The sequence below is a fragment of the Larus michahellis genome, chromosome 1 (genome assembly GCF_964199755.1).
Source record: "Larus michahellis chromosome 1, bLarMic1.1, whole genome shotgun sequence".
Lineage (NCBI taxonomy): Eukaryota > Metazoa > Chordata > Aves > Charadriiformes > Laridae > Larus > Larus michahellis.
In genome coordinates this window covers 156,631,417-156,648,804 of record NC_133896.1, presented here as the reverse complement: position 1 = coordinate 156,648,804, position 17,388 = coordinate 156,631,417, and the positions used below count along the sequence as shown (strand labels likewise).

The 17,388-nt window shown below is 37.3% G+C and overlaps 1 protein-coding gene across 4 annotated transcripts in view; it reads left to right on the top strand.

Annotated features, from left to right (window-relative positions):
* Nucleotides 1–17,161, top strand: part of CUL4A (cullin 4A) — a 41,109-nt gene extending 23,948 nt beyond the window's left edge. Inside the window, exons 11-20 of one of the 4 annotated variants that reach the window (XM_074560965.1) lie at nucleotides 194–386; nucleotides 1,792–1,896; nucleotides 3,659–3,769; nucleotides 4,109–4,194; nucleotides 5,190–5,297; nucleotides 6,464–6,577; nucleotides 7,664–7,769; nucleotides 14,057–14,229; nucleotides 15,095–15,247; nucleotides 15,535–17,161. In XM_074560965.1, the coding sequence (XP_074417066.1) occupies nucleotides 194–386; nucleotides 1,792–1,896; nucleotides 3,659–3,769; nucleotides 4,109–4,194; nucleotides 5,190–5,297; nucleotides 6,464–6,577; nucleotides 7,664–7,769; nucleotides 14,057–14,229; nucleotides 15,095–15,247; nucleotides 15,535–15,630 (1,245 nt within the window). In that variant the 3' untranslated portion in view covers nucleotides 15,631–17,161. Of the gene's footprint in view, nucleotides 1–193; nucleotides 387–1,791; nucleotides 1,897–3,658; nucleotides 3,770–4,108; nucleotides 4,195–5,189; nucleotides 5,298–6,463; nucleotides 6,578–7,663; nucleotides 7,770–8,950; nucleotides 9,042–14,056; nucleotides 14,230–15,094; nucleotides 15,248–15,534 lie in introns of those variants that run through there. The other 3 variants (XR_012584049.1, XR_012584050.1, XM_074560975.1) reach the window with 3 other exon arrangements.
* Nucleotides 17,162–17,388: the final 227 nt, after the last annotated feature.

Genomic DNA, 17,388 nt, shown 5'->3' with positions numbered 1-17,388 from the left:
AATATGTGTCTCGGTTTTTATTTTAAATTTCAATGCATCTCATTTTTTTTGAAAACTTGAAGTCACATAAGTAGCTCTGTAAAAAAAAAAAGTTATTCTTTCTAATGATAAATTTTGTAAGGGTAAATGTGTCTGTTGGGGGAGATAGGTAGCACTCTAAAGTATTTTATTATCAAAAGTGTTTGTTTTACAGAACTTTGGGACAACAATAGTGGTTAATCCTGAAAAAGACAAGGATATGGTGCAAGAGCTACTAGATTTTAAGGATAAAGTGGACCATATCATAGAAGTGTGCTTTCAGAAAAATGAAAAATTTATAAACTTGATGAAGGAGTCCTTTGAAACATTTATCAACAAGAGACCAAATAAGCCTGCAGAATTGATAGGTACACAAATATTTTTCTGTAAAATATTTCAAAACTCTATAGAAAGCATGATAAGATAACGCTGCTGAGTGTGCTAGTGCAATAGCGGTGTGGTACGCATTCTGCTTTAGGAGACTCGGTTTTGGGATGTGAGGCAAAAGTTAACCTGGGAGCATTGTGGGATGAAAAAGCTTGGGTGTGCTGCTAGGCGTGTGCGCGGCGTCCTGGTGGAGCATGCCAACCTCTGCTCTCCCTCTGCTCGGCTTCCCGCGTGGCGCCTGGGGCTAACAACCGCTCAGAGAGCGTTAACGCTAATGCTACGGGCAGAGTAAATGGTTAGGGGGAAGAGTAGCTGTGGCAAAAAGAGGGAATTGTTGTTAATTGTGGTAGTAGGGGAGTTCTTCGGATGTTACAGATATGTCAGAAAGCAGTAATTGCAGGCCACCTGCCTTGAAGGCTGAAGTCTGGAGAACAATTTTAAAGCCTTCAGATACAATGAGTTCTCATAGAGGGGAAAAAAATGTCATTACCTGGAAGGGGGAACTAGTGCTCATTAAGAGGAGAAATAATAAAAACATCTTAAAAATACTATTATGGGTTTATCCCTGGTCTGGCTAAAGCTGTTCTGACTGTTTTGCCCGCAGCTGCTGGAGCTGTGGCATATTTATACCAGGAGAGGATCCCACTCCTAGGTTTTTTGGGTTTTTTTCCTCTGTACGTTCTTTTGCCTTCATTCAGCTTATTTTGTGGCTACCTTCTGAAACCAACTTTCTGTAGGACAAATTGCACGACCTAGTGATACAGGTTAAAGCCATGATACGGGCTGCTGTCGTTTGTGGATGTGGTGTTTCAGCTACTGCAAAGGCTTCCTTCTTACGCAGAAGGTTGTACAAGGGTACTAATGTGGCTTAATAAATACTTAGCTAAACTCATGGCTTAACCTTATTTCTGGCATTCTGAAGCTACTAACTTGAAAGCATTGCTTCTGTTCAAATTTTGGTATACTCCTAACAAGGGACGTGGTAAAGGTCTGCAAAAATGTAGTCCTCTGTGTTGTTTGTTTCTGTTTCTCATAAAATACATTCATATGCATCGTACACTTCCAAAACATTGTCTTTCAACAAGCAATGTGCTGGCTATGGCTGTAACACAAAACGTGGGAACTTTTAATGCATTAATTTTAGTGATATTACTGTGGGTTTTTTTTTTTCCTTGGATGGTTCCTTTTTGTGATATTTTTCCGTTATGGCATTAGTACAGTAGGGTGCTATCATTCCACTGAACATAGGGATGGGAAAACAGAAAATAGAAATTTTAGCACTTACCCTGTTTTTTGATATATAGTGCTATTTCAAGTGGGAGGCGCTTAAGTTGGTGATTTTTGGAATGTTTTTTTAAGCTGTTAAACTGTTTTATTTATTTGTAGCAAAATATGTGGATTCCAAGTTAAGAGCTGGTAATAAAGAAGCAACGGATGAAGAGTTGGAAAGAATCCTTGACAAAATCATGATCATATTTAGATTCATTCATGGTAAGAAATATCTGTTCACAGTTGATGTAATTAAAAATGTTTTCCTTGCTACTAGCACAACGGTATTCCTCTGAGCATAAGAGATCTATTTTAGCATGAGTTTCTGCTAGACTCGGTCTTAAATTCAGGTTGTCTTACATCTGAAGGAGCACAATAAGCAGGGAGGACAAACTTGTTCTATGGAGACTGGCAAGTTACAGACCTTTTACAGTCCGTGAGTGGAGACCTAAGAGTTAAAGCTCTTTAGGTTAGGGTTTTTTCCACATAAATTAACCATGTTTGTAACCACAACCTCTCCTCTAACCTTTCTGTTCTCTGTCATTAGTACAGATTTTCTCTTCCCTCAGTATGTTGTAAGTGCAAAGTACACGAAAACCCAGCAACTAATGACTTGTCTTTTCTCATCGTGGCTGAGAATGAACACAGAGGAGGGCTCAGAATGACGGGAGAAAATGTTATTGCTGTGTTTTACTGCCTTTGAAATGTACTTCCCTTTATACATCCCTATCTGAGCAAAAGCCTTGAATGTGCTAGGAGAATTTTTTTTACCAGGTTGGATATCAGAAAAAAAAAATAAAATGGTTGAGTCCAATAGAGATGCACGGTCACTGCTCTGAGGGAAGTGGGACATGTATCCTGGGCTGCGGTGGAATAAGCAGGAACTGCCCAATTCTGTATTAGTTCGTTCTGAGATCTGTGGGGTTCTTTCATCATAAAATCCAAACCAAATAGAATATAATGGGAAAGCAGCCAAGAAATCAGTCATAACGTAATATCATTTGCATCATGAATTTTGTCAAATGCAAAGGGCGCTGGATGGAGATGGTGAATGAAAACTTTATCACTGGCAACTTATCAGCCTTAATTAATTTCTGTTAATTGGAAACTTTGACCAACTCTCTAAATATTTTTTGTAGTACTGAGCTAAAAGTGCAAATTTATTTTTGAGCTGTCTAGTGCGTAAGAGTCCTTTTAAGAGCAGGCAACAATTAGTAGTTAGTTTCTGGGCATTGGACTTTTCAATAGTATCTTGATGCTGCTTCATGAAACAGCACTTTACCAGAGGGCAGGATGGAGAGGGAAGAAGAATATCAGAGGAATCGCTACATTGGAAGGTGTTTACAAGGAATTAGGAGGGGCTCCTGTAGGCACTGCAAATAGTACCTTGAGTTACAGTGAATTTCTTCCTCTTAAAAGTGAGACAAATTGCTGATATCTTTGCACTATCAATAGAAAAGATTTGTGGAAGCTCTGGTTTAAGGTGTGAAAGTTTCTGGGTATCTGTATGACTTCTTTATTTTAAAAGGCTATTGGCAAACCAAGTGAGAAGACTTCGGTCAATTTTCCTTCACCTTAGGCTTTTAAAGGATATTTCTTTAATACAGAAGGACCCCTTTTCTTTTCTATTTTTAATAAGTTGGAGCACTGCAGGGAGAATGTTCTTCTGGACCCCAGAATAATTTCATGTGATTTACAGCTGGGAAATATAAGGAAATATATGGGAAATATAAGGCAGCCCATGTTCCTAGGGAAGAAAAAAAAGAAAGAAGGAAGTAAAAATTTTGCAAAATATGTTACGAAAATAATTAAAATATAAAAAGAACAAGTTGTCTACATGTTTTTCTTCACTGATGTGCAGTGAATATTGTTCTGCTGATCTACACGTCATGAGACAGGCTTGTGTCACAAACCTCAAATGCAGTGATGCAAATAGAATGTATGATTTCAGTTTTCCTTTATTTTTGTTTCAATTTCCATACAGGTAAAGATGTGTTTGAGGCATTTTATAAGAAAGACTTGGCCAAAAGACTGCTGGTTGGAAAAAGTGCATCAGTAGATGCTGAGAAGTCCATGTTGTCAAAGCTTAAACATGGTAGGCGTCTTCACATGTGTTAAGTTTTTATTACTTTTTGGCATGTAAACGCAATCCTTATTTTCTCATGCTTTAAGAAGTGACAAGCCAGATTTTAAGTAGTAGCTGAGCATATAACAACTTGAATTGTGCTCAGGGAGGACTACTGGGCTGACCACTAAGATACATGACTGGTTCATTTAATGTACCTACAGAAGAGCAAAATCCGTAAAACACGTACCTAGTTGTGGGCACTCTGGACCCTGGCAAATCTGGCTCAACTGTCTCAGGTTAAAACCTCTATTGCTTGTTCTGTGCTTCTTTGTAATCGTGGGATCTTTGCTTTAATTCGTGTGACAGAATGTGGCGCTGCTTTTACCAGCAAACTGGAGGGCATGTTCAAGGACATGGAACTGTCAAAAGATGTCATGGTTCAGTTTAAGCAGGTACATTTAGCTTCTGTTTGTGTGCTAAATTTTCAGTAGTGATGGGGAAGCAATTAATGGTGTTACACCTTGGATTAAGCTAAAATAAAGTGAAACAGCTTTTGAGCAGGTCCTGATGATAGCAGAGTCTATTTATAGTTCTATTTATACAACAGAATTTATCTTTGAATAGATATACAATAAATAATCTTATTTTACAGGTTTATTTTATTCCTTTTTAAGTAAATTACAGTCTAAATACCATATAGTGACTTAGTTGTCTGACATCCTTTAAAGTCCATACACCTTCATTCTGCAAGCTGTTGCTGCTCTGATGAATTCCTTGGTAATGACCCACACCAGAGAAACTCCCTGAAGGCTGCTAAGTGCACAGAAACCATGTGTGTCTCAGCCCCAAAGCTTCCAACCTGTTGGTAACTGAGGGAATGCTTGCGCTTCTCCCTGAGTACCTGTTTTGGGGTCTTATTGAAGACAGGATGCTGGGGTAGAGATCTGACCTAGGACACCTGCTCCTGTAATGAAATATTCTAGTGACTTTTCTGTCCCAGACTTTGCAGCCTGGCTTAACTGGCTGCAAGTATAAGAAAATGTGTTGTCTAACAGATGTGTGGAAGTCCCAGGGGATCCTTTTGATCTTACACTTCTTGTCCTGGCTTCTGATCGAAAGCTTTTCTTCTGCTTAATTTGTGTGTGATTGAAGTTCCTTTGGCCTTAATACCCTGTAAAGACAGTGGTCCAGGATACTCAAGGCGTGTTGTACTTTTCTTTTTACTTCCAACCACTTGCCATGTTTTGAAACTCGGAACAGGAGCAATGAGTAGTCATGAAATTAAAAATTTTGGTAGAGCATGTCTAACCAAGGATGTGGCCTGTAGAAATTTTTCATTATTCTACCAACTTTAAGTTTCTAATTTAGGTATTTATATTTTCTAATTTAGCATGCAAACAGTATACTTGAGTGATATTTTTTTTTTTGTGTGTGTCTTCTATTTTAGTATATGCAGAACCAAAGTGACCCAGGAAATATAGACCTGACGGTAAATATATTAACTATGGGGTACTGGCCAACTTATACACCTATGGAAGTCCACCTAAATTCAGAGGTTTGTGTTTGAATTATCCTTCTAAATGTGTTTTATGGAGTGGAATCATAATCAATACCATAGGGTGAACTAATGCTTTCATTAATGTTTTTTCTGCAAGATATTTAGAGGTTTATCTCATTTTAAAGATTCAAAAACTGCAAAAAGTAAAATGTAGTGGATAAATTCCACTTTTTTGCAGTGATTGTTGAATTTAATGGTTTTTTTCACCTTTTTAATAATAATAATAATAGGCTAAAATTAGTATTAAAATAAAATCAGTGTCCTATTTAACATTGCAGTCAAGCACTTTAAAGTTTAACACTGGACAGTTCACCTTAATTTAGTCAATCTTTAACTACATTGGTTAGGCATTTTGATCTACCCAATAGTTATGTTACTGCACGTTGGTTTTTTCTGTAAATTTTTTTCCCTGCAATGTGTCTCACAAAACTAGCCCTGGCATTTAAATGGCATTTGCCTGAAGTTGTTTAAGTTGAAATATGTATTTGGAGTCCTATTGCCTGCAATACCTTGCTTGATCTGAAATGTGGGAAGCATTTCAGAGGCTGAAGGTGGTAGCGAGGTTCCTATTCAGTTCAGAAGATGTGGAAGCTTTTGTGCTCTAGCTCCTGTGGCATCTTTCCTCAGTAGCAGACAACTTCAAAAGGATCCAACCTGAGCAACCCATCATGAAAATGGAGGGCTAAAAACCTTTTACTTGAAAATAAGAGGGTATAAAGTAATGGAATCAGACTTGAATCTGTATAGGGCAAACTAAAGGAAGAACGTGGGAGCAGATGGTAATAGTGTATAGGTGGGAGATACACACTTTTTGTCCTGTGGTTTCTTGGTCAGATTCAAAGTACAGGAAAAAAACAGTATTTATTTTTGAGGTTTAAAACCCTTTACAGGGTGTTTATTTTACTTTTATCTAAAACAAACAAACAGACAAAAAAAAGGAGAAGGGAGGAAATTAAAATTTATACTTGAATTGAGGCTTTTACCTTTGCACATAATAGTACCAGTGTATTTGAGATCAGAATTTTGCTCTTTCGATTCACACAAAAACACTGATTATGAAACATTGTTGAGGACAATGAAAGAAATTACGTGTGTGAAATTCATCTGGCATCACTGCACTGGTATAACACTAATAAAACTTTTTTTCTCTCTTTGCTTTACAGATGATAAAGCTTCAAGAGGTATTTAAAACCTTTTACCTGGGAAAACACAGTGGTCGAAAGCTTCAGTGGCAGACCACCTTAGGGCATGCCGTCCTAAAGGCGGAATTTAAAGAAGTAAGTTTGCTTGTTTAATGCTTAGCCTGTTGGGATTATTTGGAATCTAGTCAAATATTGCATTTTTTTTTTATAAAGGTAGTAACATTTTTATGCAGACACAATCACAATTCAGTACTGCTGTTTTGTATAGAAAGTAGGCTTTTTATAATTAAACTGAAATAATACTACCTAGCTAACCGTAGATAATAAAGGAGGAAATTAATGAAAGGAAAATAATGCAGCATCTTTTTATTTTTAATACGGAGTTGTTTTGATCATGGAAATACTGATGACACTTTTAGAATGCTTCACATATTCAAAAAGAGACTGAAGGGTGTTAGTGATATAATGACTGTGGTTAAAATTTAACTGCTTGTTGAATTATTTAAGTCTTAAATAACCACATTGTTTCTTAATGTGGTTTTATTTTGTCTCATGCAGTATCTTGCTAATAATGTAGCTCGATTGAGCCAGAGCAAAGACCAACAAAAAAAAAAAAGCATTTTTTTACTAACTCATCATGAATAGGAAACTTAAAGGTTTAGGCATTACGTAACAAAAAGATGGATGGGTTTGAGGTTGTCAATTGACAGAAGTGTTTACAGCTGTCTGAAGGGTTTTTTATTTCCTTTTCATTGCCTGCTTGTACAAACATTCTGCTACTGATAATACTGTCACTCTACATTATAGTTAACCAAAATTATCTGTTGTTTCTTTCATATTTGATCCAACACCAAGAATTCTTTTCTATTAGTTTCCTCATCTCTATGAAATGAAACTTGGGTGAAGTATGAAGAGATTCGCTATTGATGGTTGTAATTAAAATGAAGGAAACAACGTGAAGTAAATACAAGACCATTCTAATGAGCTTCTGCTGTGTGCTGCATTGCTACTGTTAGAGGAGTAAAAAAAGAGGTTTTAAAAATATCCTGTTTCCTTGATACTGCCTTCAGCAGATTCTTCTGTGTGCTAGGCATTCTAAAATGCACATCTCTTCTAGAAGTAAAAAAAAGAATGTATAGCTTCTCTAACTTATCAGATTTGCAGGATACAATAGAAAATGTGCTGAATATTACTTCTAATTATTTGATATTTCTTTTTTAGGGAAAGAAAGAATTTCAAGTGTCGCTCTTTCAGACATTAGTGTTGCTTATGTTTAATGAAGGAGACGAATTCAGTTTTGAAGAAATTAAAATGGCCACTGGTGTAGGTAGGAACAATACTTTTTGATTCTGAAATTTATTCATCAAGTGATTGCCAATTATGGTTCAGTATGTAAAGGCCTAATCTTAAGAAATTTGCCAAGGTCATTAGGACAAACTTTATGAACCGATATAGACATAGCAATATATAGTATATAGACAGCAGAAGAGATGAGGAAAACACACTGCTGGTACTTCCTAATGTAGATAAAATAGATGCTTCATAAAATTAATAGTAAGAGCTGTGTAGCGTATGGTACTACTAACAACCTACTAGAATTACAAAATGTGTCATTGCAATTCTTAAAATTCAAGTGGTGATAGGCTGTTGTGTGTAGAGGTTATTTTTGTTCCATTATAGTTTTAAATATTATATTTTGAAAGTGATCTGTTGTAGAATGCTATCATTTTGGGGTGATTCAAGACAGTATTTTCAGTTGAACTGTTTTGAGAGCTTGCCCACCTGTTTTCCATTGCTGTTGCTGGAGTGCCTCATTTAGTATAGGCCTGATTTGTTAAGAAGAGCAGTGTCCTCTAGGATGTATACTTTGTAGCTGTCTCCCTCTGTACTTGAAACCTGAAGTCAGAAAGGACAAAGAAATCTGGGGAAAAGTGTAGTTTCCTTTTTAACCATGTGCAGTATCTACCTTCCATGTTCTTCTGCTCCTGGGTGATTTCTTTTGAATTTTTACACTTCCTTGAAATAGTTACAGCCATTGGTATTAAAAAGGATAATGCTGTCATCTCTTTGCTCTCTGGAACTTCTGCATCAACTAGCAGGTCATATCCGGTAGCCCTTCACATGTTGAATCTTAAGATCATAGAATGGTTAGAGTTGGAACGGACCTTAAAGATCATCCAGTTTAACCCCCGCCTACCGTGGGCAGGGACACCTCTCACTAGACCAGGCTGCTCAAAGCCCCCTCCAGCCTGGCCCTGAACACTTCCAGGGATGGGGCATCCACAACTTCCCTGGGCAACCTGTGCCAGTGCCTCACCACCCTCACAGGAAAGAATTCCTTCCCAATATCTAATCTAAATCTCCCCTCTTTCAGTTTAAAACCATTATTCCTTGTCCTGTCGTCACACTCCCTGATAAAGAGTCCCTCCCTCTCTCTCCTATAGGCCCCCTTTAGGTACTGGAAGGCTGCTATAAGGTCTCCCCAGAGCCTTTTTTTTTTTTTTCCAGGATGAACAACCCCAACTCTGTCAGCCTGTCTTTGTAGGGGAGGTGCTCCAGCCCTCTGATCAGCTGCATCAACCTGATACAGCAACTGCTGAAAAAGTATTTGTATATAAACATACACAGATACTAAAACATTGTAAATATATTTACTAAAGTACTCTAAGATGGGGATATCAAGAGTCCCTGTGGCAGAATGGTGCATTGCAGAAGGCAGTGTAGCCCAGGGCCTCCAACTTCTCAGCCTCAAAGCTTCAGGTTGCTTAGTCATCCACTCCATTAATGCTAAGAGAGCTGAAGAAAGCTCATGCCAGTGTGAGTGATAAGCATCAGGATCGCCCAGAGAGGCTCATTAGGTCAGAGTACAATGCTTACAGAACAAACATAAGTTCATGCAAGCCTGATCCAGATGCTGTTTTCTCATCTTGTATTGCTGTACCTCGGAGCTTGCATTCTGACTGCCCGACAGCAACAGATAATATCTGCTGCATGGAAATCCTTTGTATTATAGCACAATAGAAAGGATTTCAGTAGAGTGTTTTTAAGGCAGCTGGATAGAATTGGTTGATAGTTGGGAGCTATCTATGTTGTGTTACGTTATGTCATTGCACTGAGTGTCACGTCTGTGTTTCTCTCCCCTATGGGGAAATAGTGCAGGAATGCAGGTAATGAAGACAGTTCATGGTCCGTGGAGTTCTCTGTCTTCCCAGGCTCTACCTACACGAGGCACTTGGAGCTGCTTTAGAGAGGTCCCATTCCCGTCTAGCAGTCTCCCTACTTCTAAAGGAGAGGAAACTCTTATGGCCAGAAATTATCTTGGAAATAGGTCCCACGCTGCGCCCTTCCTGCCTCTTGCTACACGGATAATCCTTTCGTTCAGCAGTACCCTGCCAAAGGCTGGTATCCTGGCTAGCTGGAAAAGAACAGAGATTTCAGTTATTAGAAAAAGTAGCTGACTTTGTGACGCAGCTTCTCAGTGAACTGACCACTAAGGGCAGAGGTGCTGATGGCCAGATTCTCAGAGACCAGCCTGGATGAACCAGAGGTCCTGGCTCATAGATACAAATAACATTGGACATGGTAGAAATCCTGGAGGGCAAAACTTGGGTTGCCATAGAAACTGTTTCTAAGTGTTCTGAACGCCATGTGCATGGGCTAGACAGACAGGCAGAATTCCAATCTGTGCTTGAGAAAATGATGTATGAAAGTGGGTCTAGAATTATTAGGAAGTAGGAAAGGCTTTGAAAGAGAGGCAACCTGGACAAGACGGATGGGCTCTATCTAAATTCCAAGGGAGTGAAGCTGCTGGAACACTAAAATGTTTTAGAAAGCCTGTAGGGTTTGTCAGACTTCTCCCTCCACCATGTAAAAATAATACAGTACATCCAAGAAGAGTTCAGAGAATGGGAATAAGGATGGAAGACCTGGGACAGCTTCTTTAGGAAGAACAGGCATGTGTGCTAGGACTAAACTAAATCACTGAGTTGGGATTTGTTTTCTTACTCAAAAAAAAAAAAAAAAAGCTAAAGGACATAAACCAAACAAGCACATGGGGGTGAAAACTAAACAGCTTGTTGTAAAAGCTGGAAGTTTACAGAATTCAAGGAGACAGGTTCAAGCAAGAGTAAAGCACTGACGGTTTCTCAATGCATAGAAACCATGTTTGGCTAAGGAAGTTCCTGAGTCCTAAATGATTGGAGATTTAAGGAGCAGTGGGATGAGGAGAAGAGGAAGAACAGGGAAATGTGGAGCTTTATTAGCTTTGTTCTTACATGCTGCCCTGTGTTCACCTGCTTGGGGCCACTGACAGAGACGTGTTGCTGGGCTAGATGGACCTTCTGACCACGGGGGCCTGTTCTTCAGTTCTAAACGAAACACTGAGAAGGATCCCAACTCTGAGGGATTGCTTTACTTTGGTCTTCAGGTGCACCAGCTTATTCTGGGGGGTGGCGGAAGCCTTGTGCAGTTTTTATTTAACTAACAAGTATTTATGTTGAGACCCTGTTATGAGGTGTTACCCAGGCTTTGATGTTTACTGCAGAAGAGTGCAGCCAGCCATGCCCATGCCAGAGAGCAGAATAAAATATTGCAAGTTGAAGTGTCAGTAAAGAGTTTAGAATAGATCAGTATGTCAGACAGTAAACTACAGCACCAACAATTGGCAGTATTCATCCAGAAGTTTTACAGGAACTTTCCAATACACATATTGAATCAGTTTGTCTACTTTATAATTTAAGTGAGCCTTGGTGTGATAAGAATGGCAAGTGACAAGAGCAATGGTATTTTTTTAATTTACTTTTTTTAAGTTCATGGAGTTATTCTGCAGGTAACTGCAGAGTAGCAGGTCTGTATTGGGAAGGAGAGAACTGGTGGGCTCATGGATAAGCGTATATTAGGGAAGAGCCAGCATGGTTTATGCGATGCATAATTGCCCTTTGAAGGTCTTTGAGGGAGTTGGGAAGCATATGCACCATCATAATTGTGCACTTGGGTTTTAAAAAACTCTTTGTTAGAGCTCCTCACAAGCTCTAAAATAGACTAAGTTTTCATGGCTTGAGAGGGAAGCTCCTCTTAGGAGTGAATGATTGGTTAAAAGACAGAAAACAACAGGTAGAAATGAATGGGTAGCTTTCATAGTGAAAGGAAGCTCCAGGTATTATTCAACATAGTCATTAAAGGTCTGAAGAAGATGAATACTGATGTGACAGAATTTGGTGCTGGAATTCCTTAGGAAGGTCAAATCTGAAACTTCTAAAAAGTTTAAAAAGGATTTCACACTGTTGAACAATTAGGAGATCAAATTGCATCCAGTCTTGATGAATACAAGGATGTCTGTAGTGGGGAAATAACCTTAACCACATGTCAGAGAATGGCTTTATTAGATACCTGCTCAGGAATGAAGTTGTGTCCCCTGAAAACATCAGCTGAAAGTTCATCAGTGATCAGAAGGGCAAACAACATGCTGATAACTTCTGGAGAAGTTATTGAGAACAAAGCAGAAAGCATCATGGTCCTCTGTGTGCTTGTGTTTGGATACTTCATAAATTGCAGGTTCTACATCTGTAAAGGTGTATAGTAGAATTAGATAAGGACAAAGAAAGATAAAGGAGAAATATGGACATCATTGAATGGTTCCCATGCAGAGGATGGAGAGTTAAGCTCTTAAACCTGGGGCATGATAGTTTGGAGAGAGGTGAAGAGGAGGAAATGCAGTAGTCTGTAGAGTTATGAATGGCTTAGAGACAGTGAATAGTGAATTCACTGGCTGTCACAGCACAAGAATTCAGGTGCCTTTTAGCTTCTTCAGCTGTTATTAGCCAAGTCAAAGAACCCATGTTGGGTGAGACAGATGTTTTGACCCGATCCATATAACGTATAATGTAGTTGTTCTCAACTGAAACAGAGTTAGCTTCCTAAGATTAATGGCAGGCCTGAAAGTGCTAATTCTCAAATGTCAAATAACTCAAATTGAGTCAGCCCCCAATTTTTTGCATGTACAATGTTTTTTAATTGAGAACACCATAAAGGTGTATCTTTATATTCCATTGCCTTGTGACACAAAATACATACACTTTTGGGAGTCATAAAGTCACACTAATGAATTTTCTTTGTGCTAAGTAGAAGAGTACTTCATGGGCATTTACCATATTACTAAAAAACCCCACAAAAACCCCAGACAAAACATCGCATGGATTTCTGCCTCTTTAGGATATCACCGTCTCCATCTGCAATAACTGGCCGTAGTCGGGACTTGTGTTTTCCAGTCACGGTTATGATAAATTATCACCAGGCTCTTTAAAGAGATGAGATTGTCCTTGGTACATTAGTACAGTTAGAAAATGCATAAACTGTTACTCGGAGAAATAATGGTTACCTCTCTTTGGTAACCATGCTTCTTTGAGATGTGTTGTCCAAATATAGTCCATTATCGAGAAAGCCTCTAGGAGCCTCTAGTTTTTACTTTTACTTCAGTGATTGGTAGGTAATTGCAGATTCCTTCCCTTTGGCATATTGTAACCTGCAACTTAGCATGCAGGGCAGAAGCAAAGCTCCGAAGTATACCGAGTGTTTTTAACAGCATCCTTTGTTTGGGCAAAACCACAACTCAACAATCTGCATCTACTGAAGGTGAAATACCCAAATAAATGCTTGTTTTGTCCATGTGGCTTAAAAGGTATTTTTTAGTAATCATGGAACAGATGGAAGTTTTTTTTTTTAAAAAAAAAAAAAAGCTCACTCTGTGTGACCTTTTAGAAATTTTTTTATATTTTAGAAATAATAATAGTGTTAATCTTTTACTCAGCTATACTGCACTTCAGCACTAGATTGCAAAACCTTTCTTTCAGTTTCTAGACTGATACTCTGTTCAGGAGATCCGACGCATTTGGTGATAATTTTATATTGTGAATAAAAGTATTCTAGAGTTCTAGAGACTGCAGAGGCTGTTTTAATGCAAAATCTTGACAGAATGCTTTGAACTTAATAATTAGAATGTTGTAGACTTCATTTTATCTAGTTGTCCAAGTGCTTTTAGCTTTAAATCTCACCAGATAAAATTTTCCTCACCCACTTGTTTCTACTACTTTCGTGTTGAGGGGGAAGTTGGTAACTCTAATAGCTGTCAGCTCTGCCTTCTCACAAAACATCTTCTTATCAATTTAGACGTCTCTTCTGGTTTTTTTTATTTTGTTATGTATTTTCTGGAGTGTGTTAAAAATAGTGATGAAATCATAAAATGGGTGGCGTTCTTGTCATAGACTGATTTCTTTTCTTCTAAAGTCCTGTTACTACCAAGCAAAACTAAAGCAATAAAACCTGGCTCATGTTAATGTGAAATCTTTTCTGAAACCACTTTTGGGTAGAAAGCTCACTGAGATGAGCCTGAGTCTGTCTTCCTGAAATGCACAATTCTGTGTATGCTCCTAGCGCTTGCCTGGGAAAGCTGTGAGACCAAGCGTGAAGGCTGTAAGTTGTTACCTAATTGGAACTTAGCGGGAAGAAGGTATTAACATAAACCAGTAACTTTTCAATTGTATTTCTAGATTAATCACAGAAAACTCTTCATATTAATATTTTGTTCTGCTTTCTCCCATACTTTGAACTTCTTCACAGAGGACAGTGAATTAAGAAGAACCTTGCAGTCTTTAGCTTGTGGAAAAGCACGAGTACTGATTAAAAACCCAAAGGGCAAGGATGTAGAAGACGGAGATAAATTCATCTTTAATGGTGATTTCAAGCATAAATTGTTTAGAATAAAGATCAACCAAATCCAAATGAAAGAAACAGTATGTATTTTTTTTTTGCATTCATCCTCTTTGCGTTAACTGTTTATCCACATGTCCCACATGGAGACAGAGGATCTCTGCGTTTTCTCTCATAGTTTTTGCATATGAAGAAAGGAAACATACTTAATTTTTTGGTAGTCAGGATGACTCGCAGAGGCAATAAAGACTTTAAAACTCACTGAATTTGAAACAACGTAGGTTCCTTCCTATGCTAGCAAATTTAAATGCCTGTATGCTAAACTGACAGGATCTTGTAGATGTTGCAGTCCACCTTAGAAGCCTTCATGGTATGGCTGAAGTATTGGTACTATATTGAACTCATAAATCAAATGTCATCGTGTCACTTCTTTTCTTCATTTAGCGGGTAAGAGAGTTATTAAAGTTGGGATTGTCCCTGTTTTTGCAGTGGATGTCTTTGTTGTACTTGAATCCAACTTCTTGACACAAGGCAACATGTTTTAATTAACAGAGTTGTTTCCTTCTTGCCTTTGCATATTAAAATCCCCAAAAGTCAGATTGGAGTTGGGCGGTTTGACACAGAAGACTACTGTATTTGGACTGTCGAACTGTTACATGTTCTCTCAAAAATCTGAAGTGATTTTTTTAAGATTGTGTTTAATTTATTAAATAGATATAAAATAAGACTTTTTTTTTCTTTACATTAGCCTTAATTTTATCTTTGGCATGCTTTAGCAGTACACTTCAGAATCACTTAGTTCTTAGCATGCAGTAAGGCATGCACGTCTCAAAGATGAATAAGAATACATGAGTTTTATTTTGTTGGAAAAGTTAACTATAGAAATATAAGTGATAAAAAAATAGCAATAAAAGGTGATATGATTTGTGGTGTTGTATTATTCTTCAGGTTGAAGAACAGGTCAGCACAACTGAAAGAGTATTTCAAGACAGGCAGTATCAGATTGATGCTGCTATTGTACGAATAATGAAGATGAGAAAGACTCTTGGTCATAATCTCCTTGTTTCTGAATTGTATAATCAACTGAAATTTCCCGTAAAGGTAATCGATTTTGTTTTTCAAACCATGCTAGGGTTATCTAAAAATATGTAATATGGTTTTCCATTCAGCTGGTCCATAAGAGTAAGAAATGTGAAATATGTCTGAATCAAATCCAAATATTAAGGTGTGTGAGTGAACAGAAATCAGCCAGAGTATCACTAGGAAATTATATTTAGATATTTATATAGTGCATTTTCTTACGTAGCTGTTAGCAGTCCTATTTTTCAAAACGTAATATAAATGCAAATATATTTTAACTGTTTTACTAATCTCATCTTTTCTTGTAGCCTGGAGACTTGAAAAAGAGGATTGAATCTCTCATTGACAGAGACTATATGGAGAGAGACAAAGATAACCCCAATCAGTACCACTATGTTGCATAATGGAGAGGAAATACTTTTACTTAAAAAATAAAAAACAAATCCAAAAAAATTAAAACCAAAATCATCAACATATATCTTCAGGACACCGAATACCTATGCTGTTCCAGACTTTCCTTTTAGCAGATTTCAGGTTGATGTATATTATTCAACCAGCTGCATGCACTGCTGTGGAAGAGAAGCAAAATGACATGTTAACTGATCATCCTTGTCAAGACTCCTTAAAAATTTTACATGTCTTGTTTTTATTTCTTTTAATTACTCTTTAGTTCTTTTAGGTTCTTCCAAATGTAGTTTTACAGTTTTGTTTAACACTGTCATTGAAGTTGGATGGAAAGGTAAAATTACCTGTGTGAGAAATACTTCTGTGATGGATGCAAGTCTGGTTTCTTTGTTTATGTGTTCCTGACTGCATCCCTAAAGACCCTATATGCTGCATTCTTTAGCTACAGTGACAACTTGGGTAACTTTTTAAAAACCCTTAATTGATGAACACTTATGTACAAGCAGTGTTGTTGAAATACACTGAATTTTTGAAATTATGCACCATGAGAACCCTTAAACTTGCGTTTAATTAATTTTCTTTCAAATGATTATAAACTTCAGTCTGGTTTGGATAAATCAGGTTTTGAAGTGAGATTCTTGAAGTGCCAAGAGGACAACAGCATTCATGTGTGTAGTGAGTTGTTGGATTATTTAGCTAAGATATGGATTATTATTTTATTACTACTTCAGCTGGCTTGGGTGGCAAAGATTAGATCTGAGTCAAAGAGGCCCTACCTCATTTGAGGGCAAATGGTGTTTATCACTGTTCATGTAATTGCCGTAACATTTAGTTTTGCCTTGAAAATAACATGCAGGGAACCTACTGTACAGCGTGCTCCACTTTAAAAAACAAAACCTTTTTTTTTAAAAAGACTTTTATGGTCTCGATATTGTGAAAGCATAGTTTTTTGTCTTGAAAGACTAAGGATTTTGAGAGTCCTTTGTTACATATTGTATATATGTAAGTTGATTTGAATTAAAGAATGAAAGACACTGTAGATCTGTTAGATAACTGTAACTATAAGAAAGACACCTTTTGTGGTAATACTTACAAGACTCTGTTTATTTTCCAGAATTGCATACTGGTGTTTTTCATTCTGAAAAAGAGCTACCAAAGGAATTTTGATCATGGCATAAATGAGAATTTAACTGAGCAATATTTTCTTGAGAGATACCTTACTAAGTTTATGTAACATGGGGTTTGTGCATCAATTGAAAGGCCACCACCTCTTCTTAAAGTAAACATTGCTAAGAATTGACATCTTGTGGATTTACATATTAAAGTCCTTGTTCTGTCATCTGGTGTCATTAATTGTATTGCATTCTTCTGAATTATTTTTGTTCCCTTTGTGTTTAGAAACTAAACACGTTTAGTTTATTGTATTTAAAACATATTTAATATTGTAATTTAATGTAGACTTATTTTAATATTTGAATCTTCAGTTAATGCAAATAAAATATTTGATGCTTATTAAATATTAATTTCTTAGCCTTTGTGAGAATGCGGCACTTCAGTTTATTTGTGCAGTTTGTTCTTTAGTGTTAATTATACCATTCACCTTGTAATTCACTTTCTATGCATGTGGAAGCTGATTAGCTCCATCTTACTAGACCTTTAAAACAAAAAGGAGTATGTGCCTCACAGAAATGTAACAGCCAGAGGCTTTACCCATGCAGAAGGTTGGCAGTAGTATGCAGTAACTGATACCAAGCAGT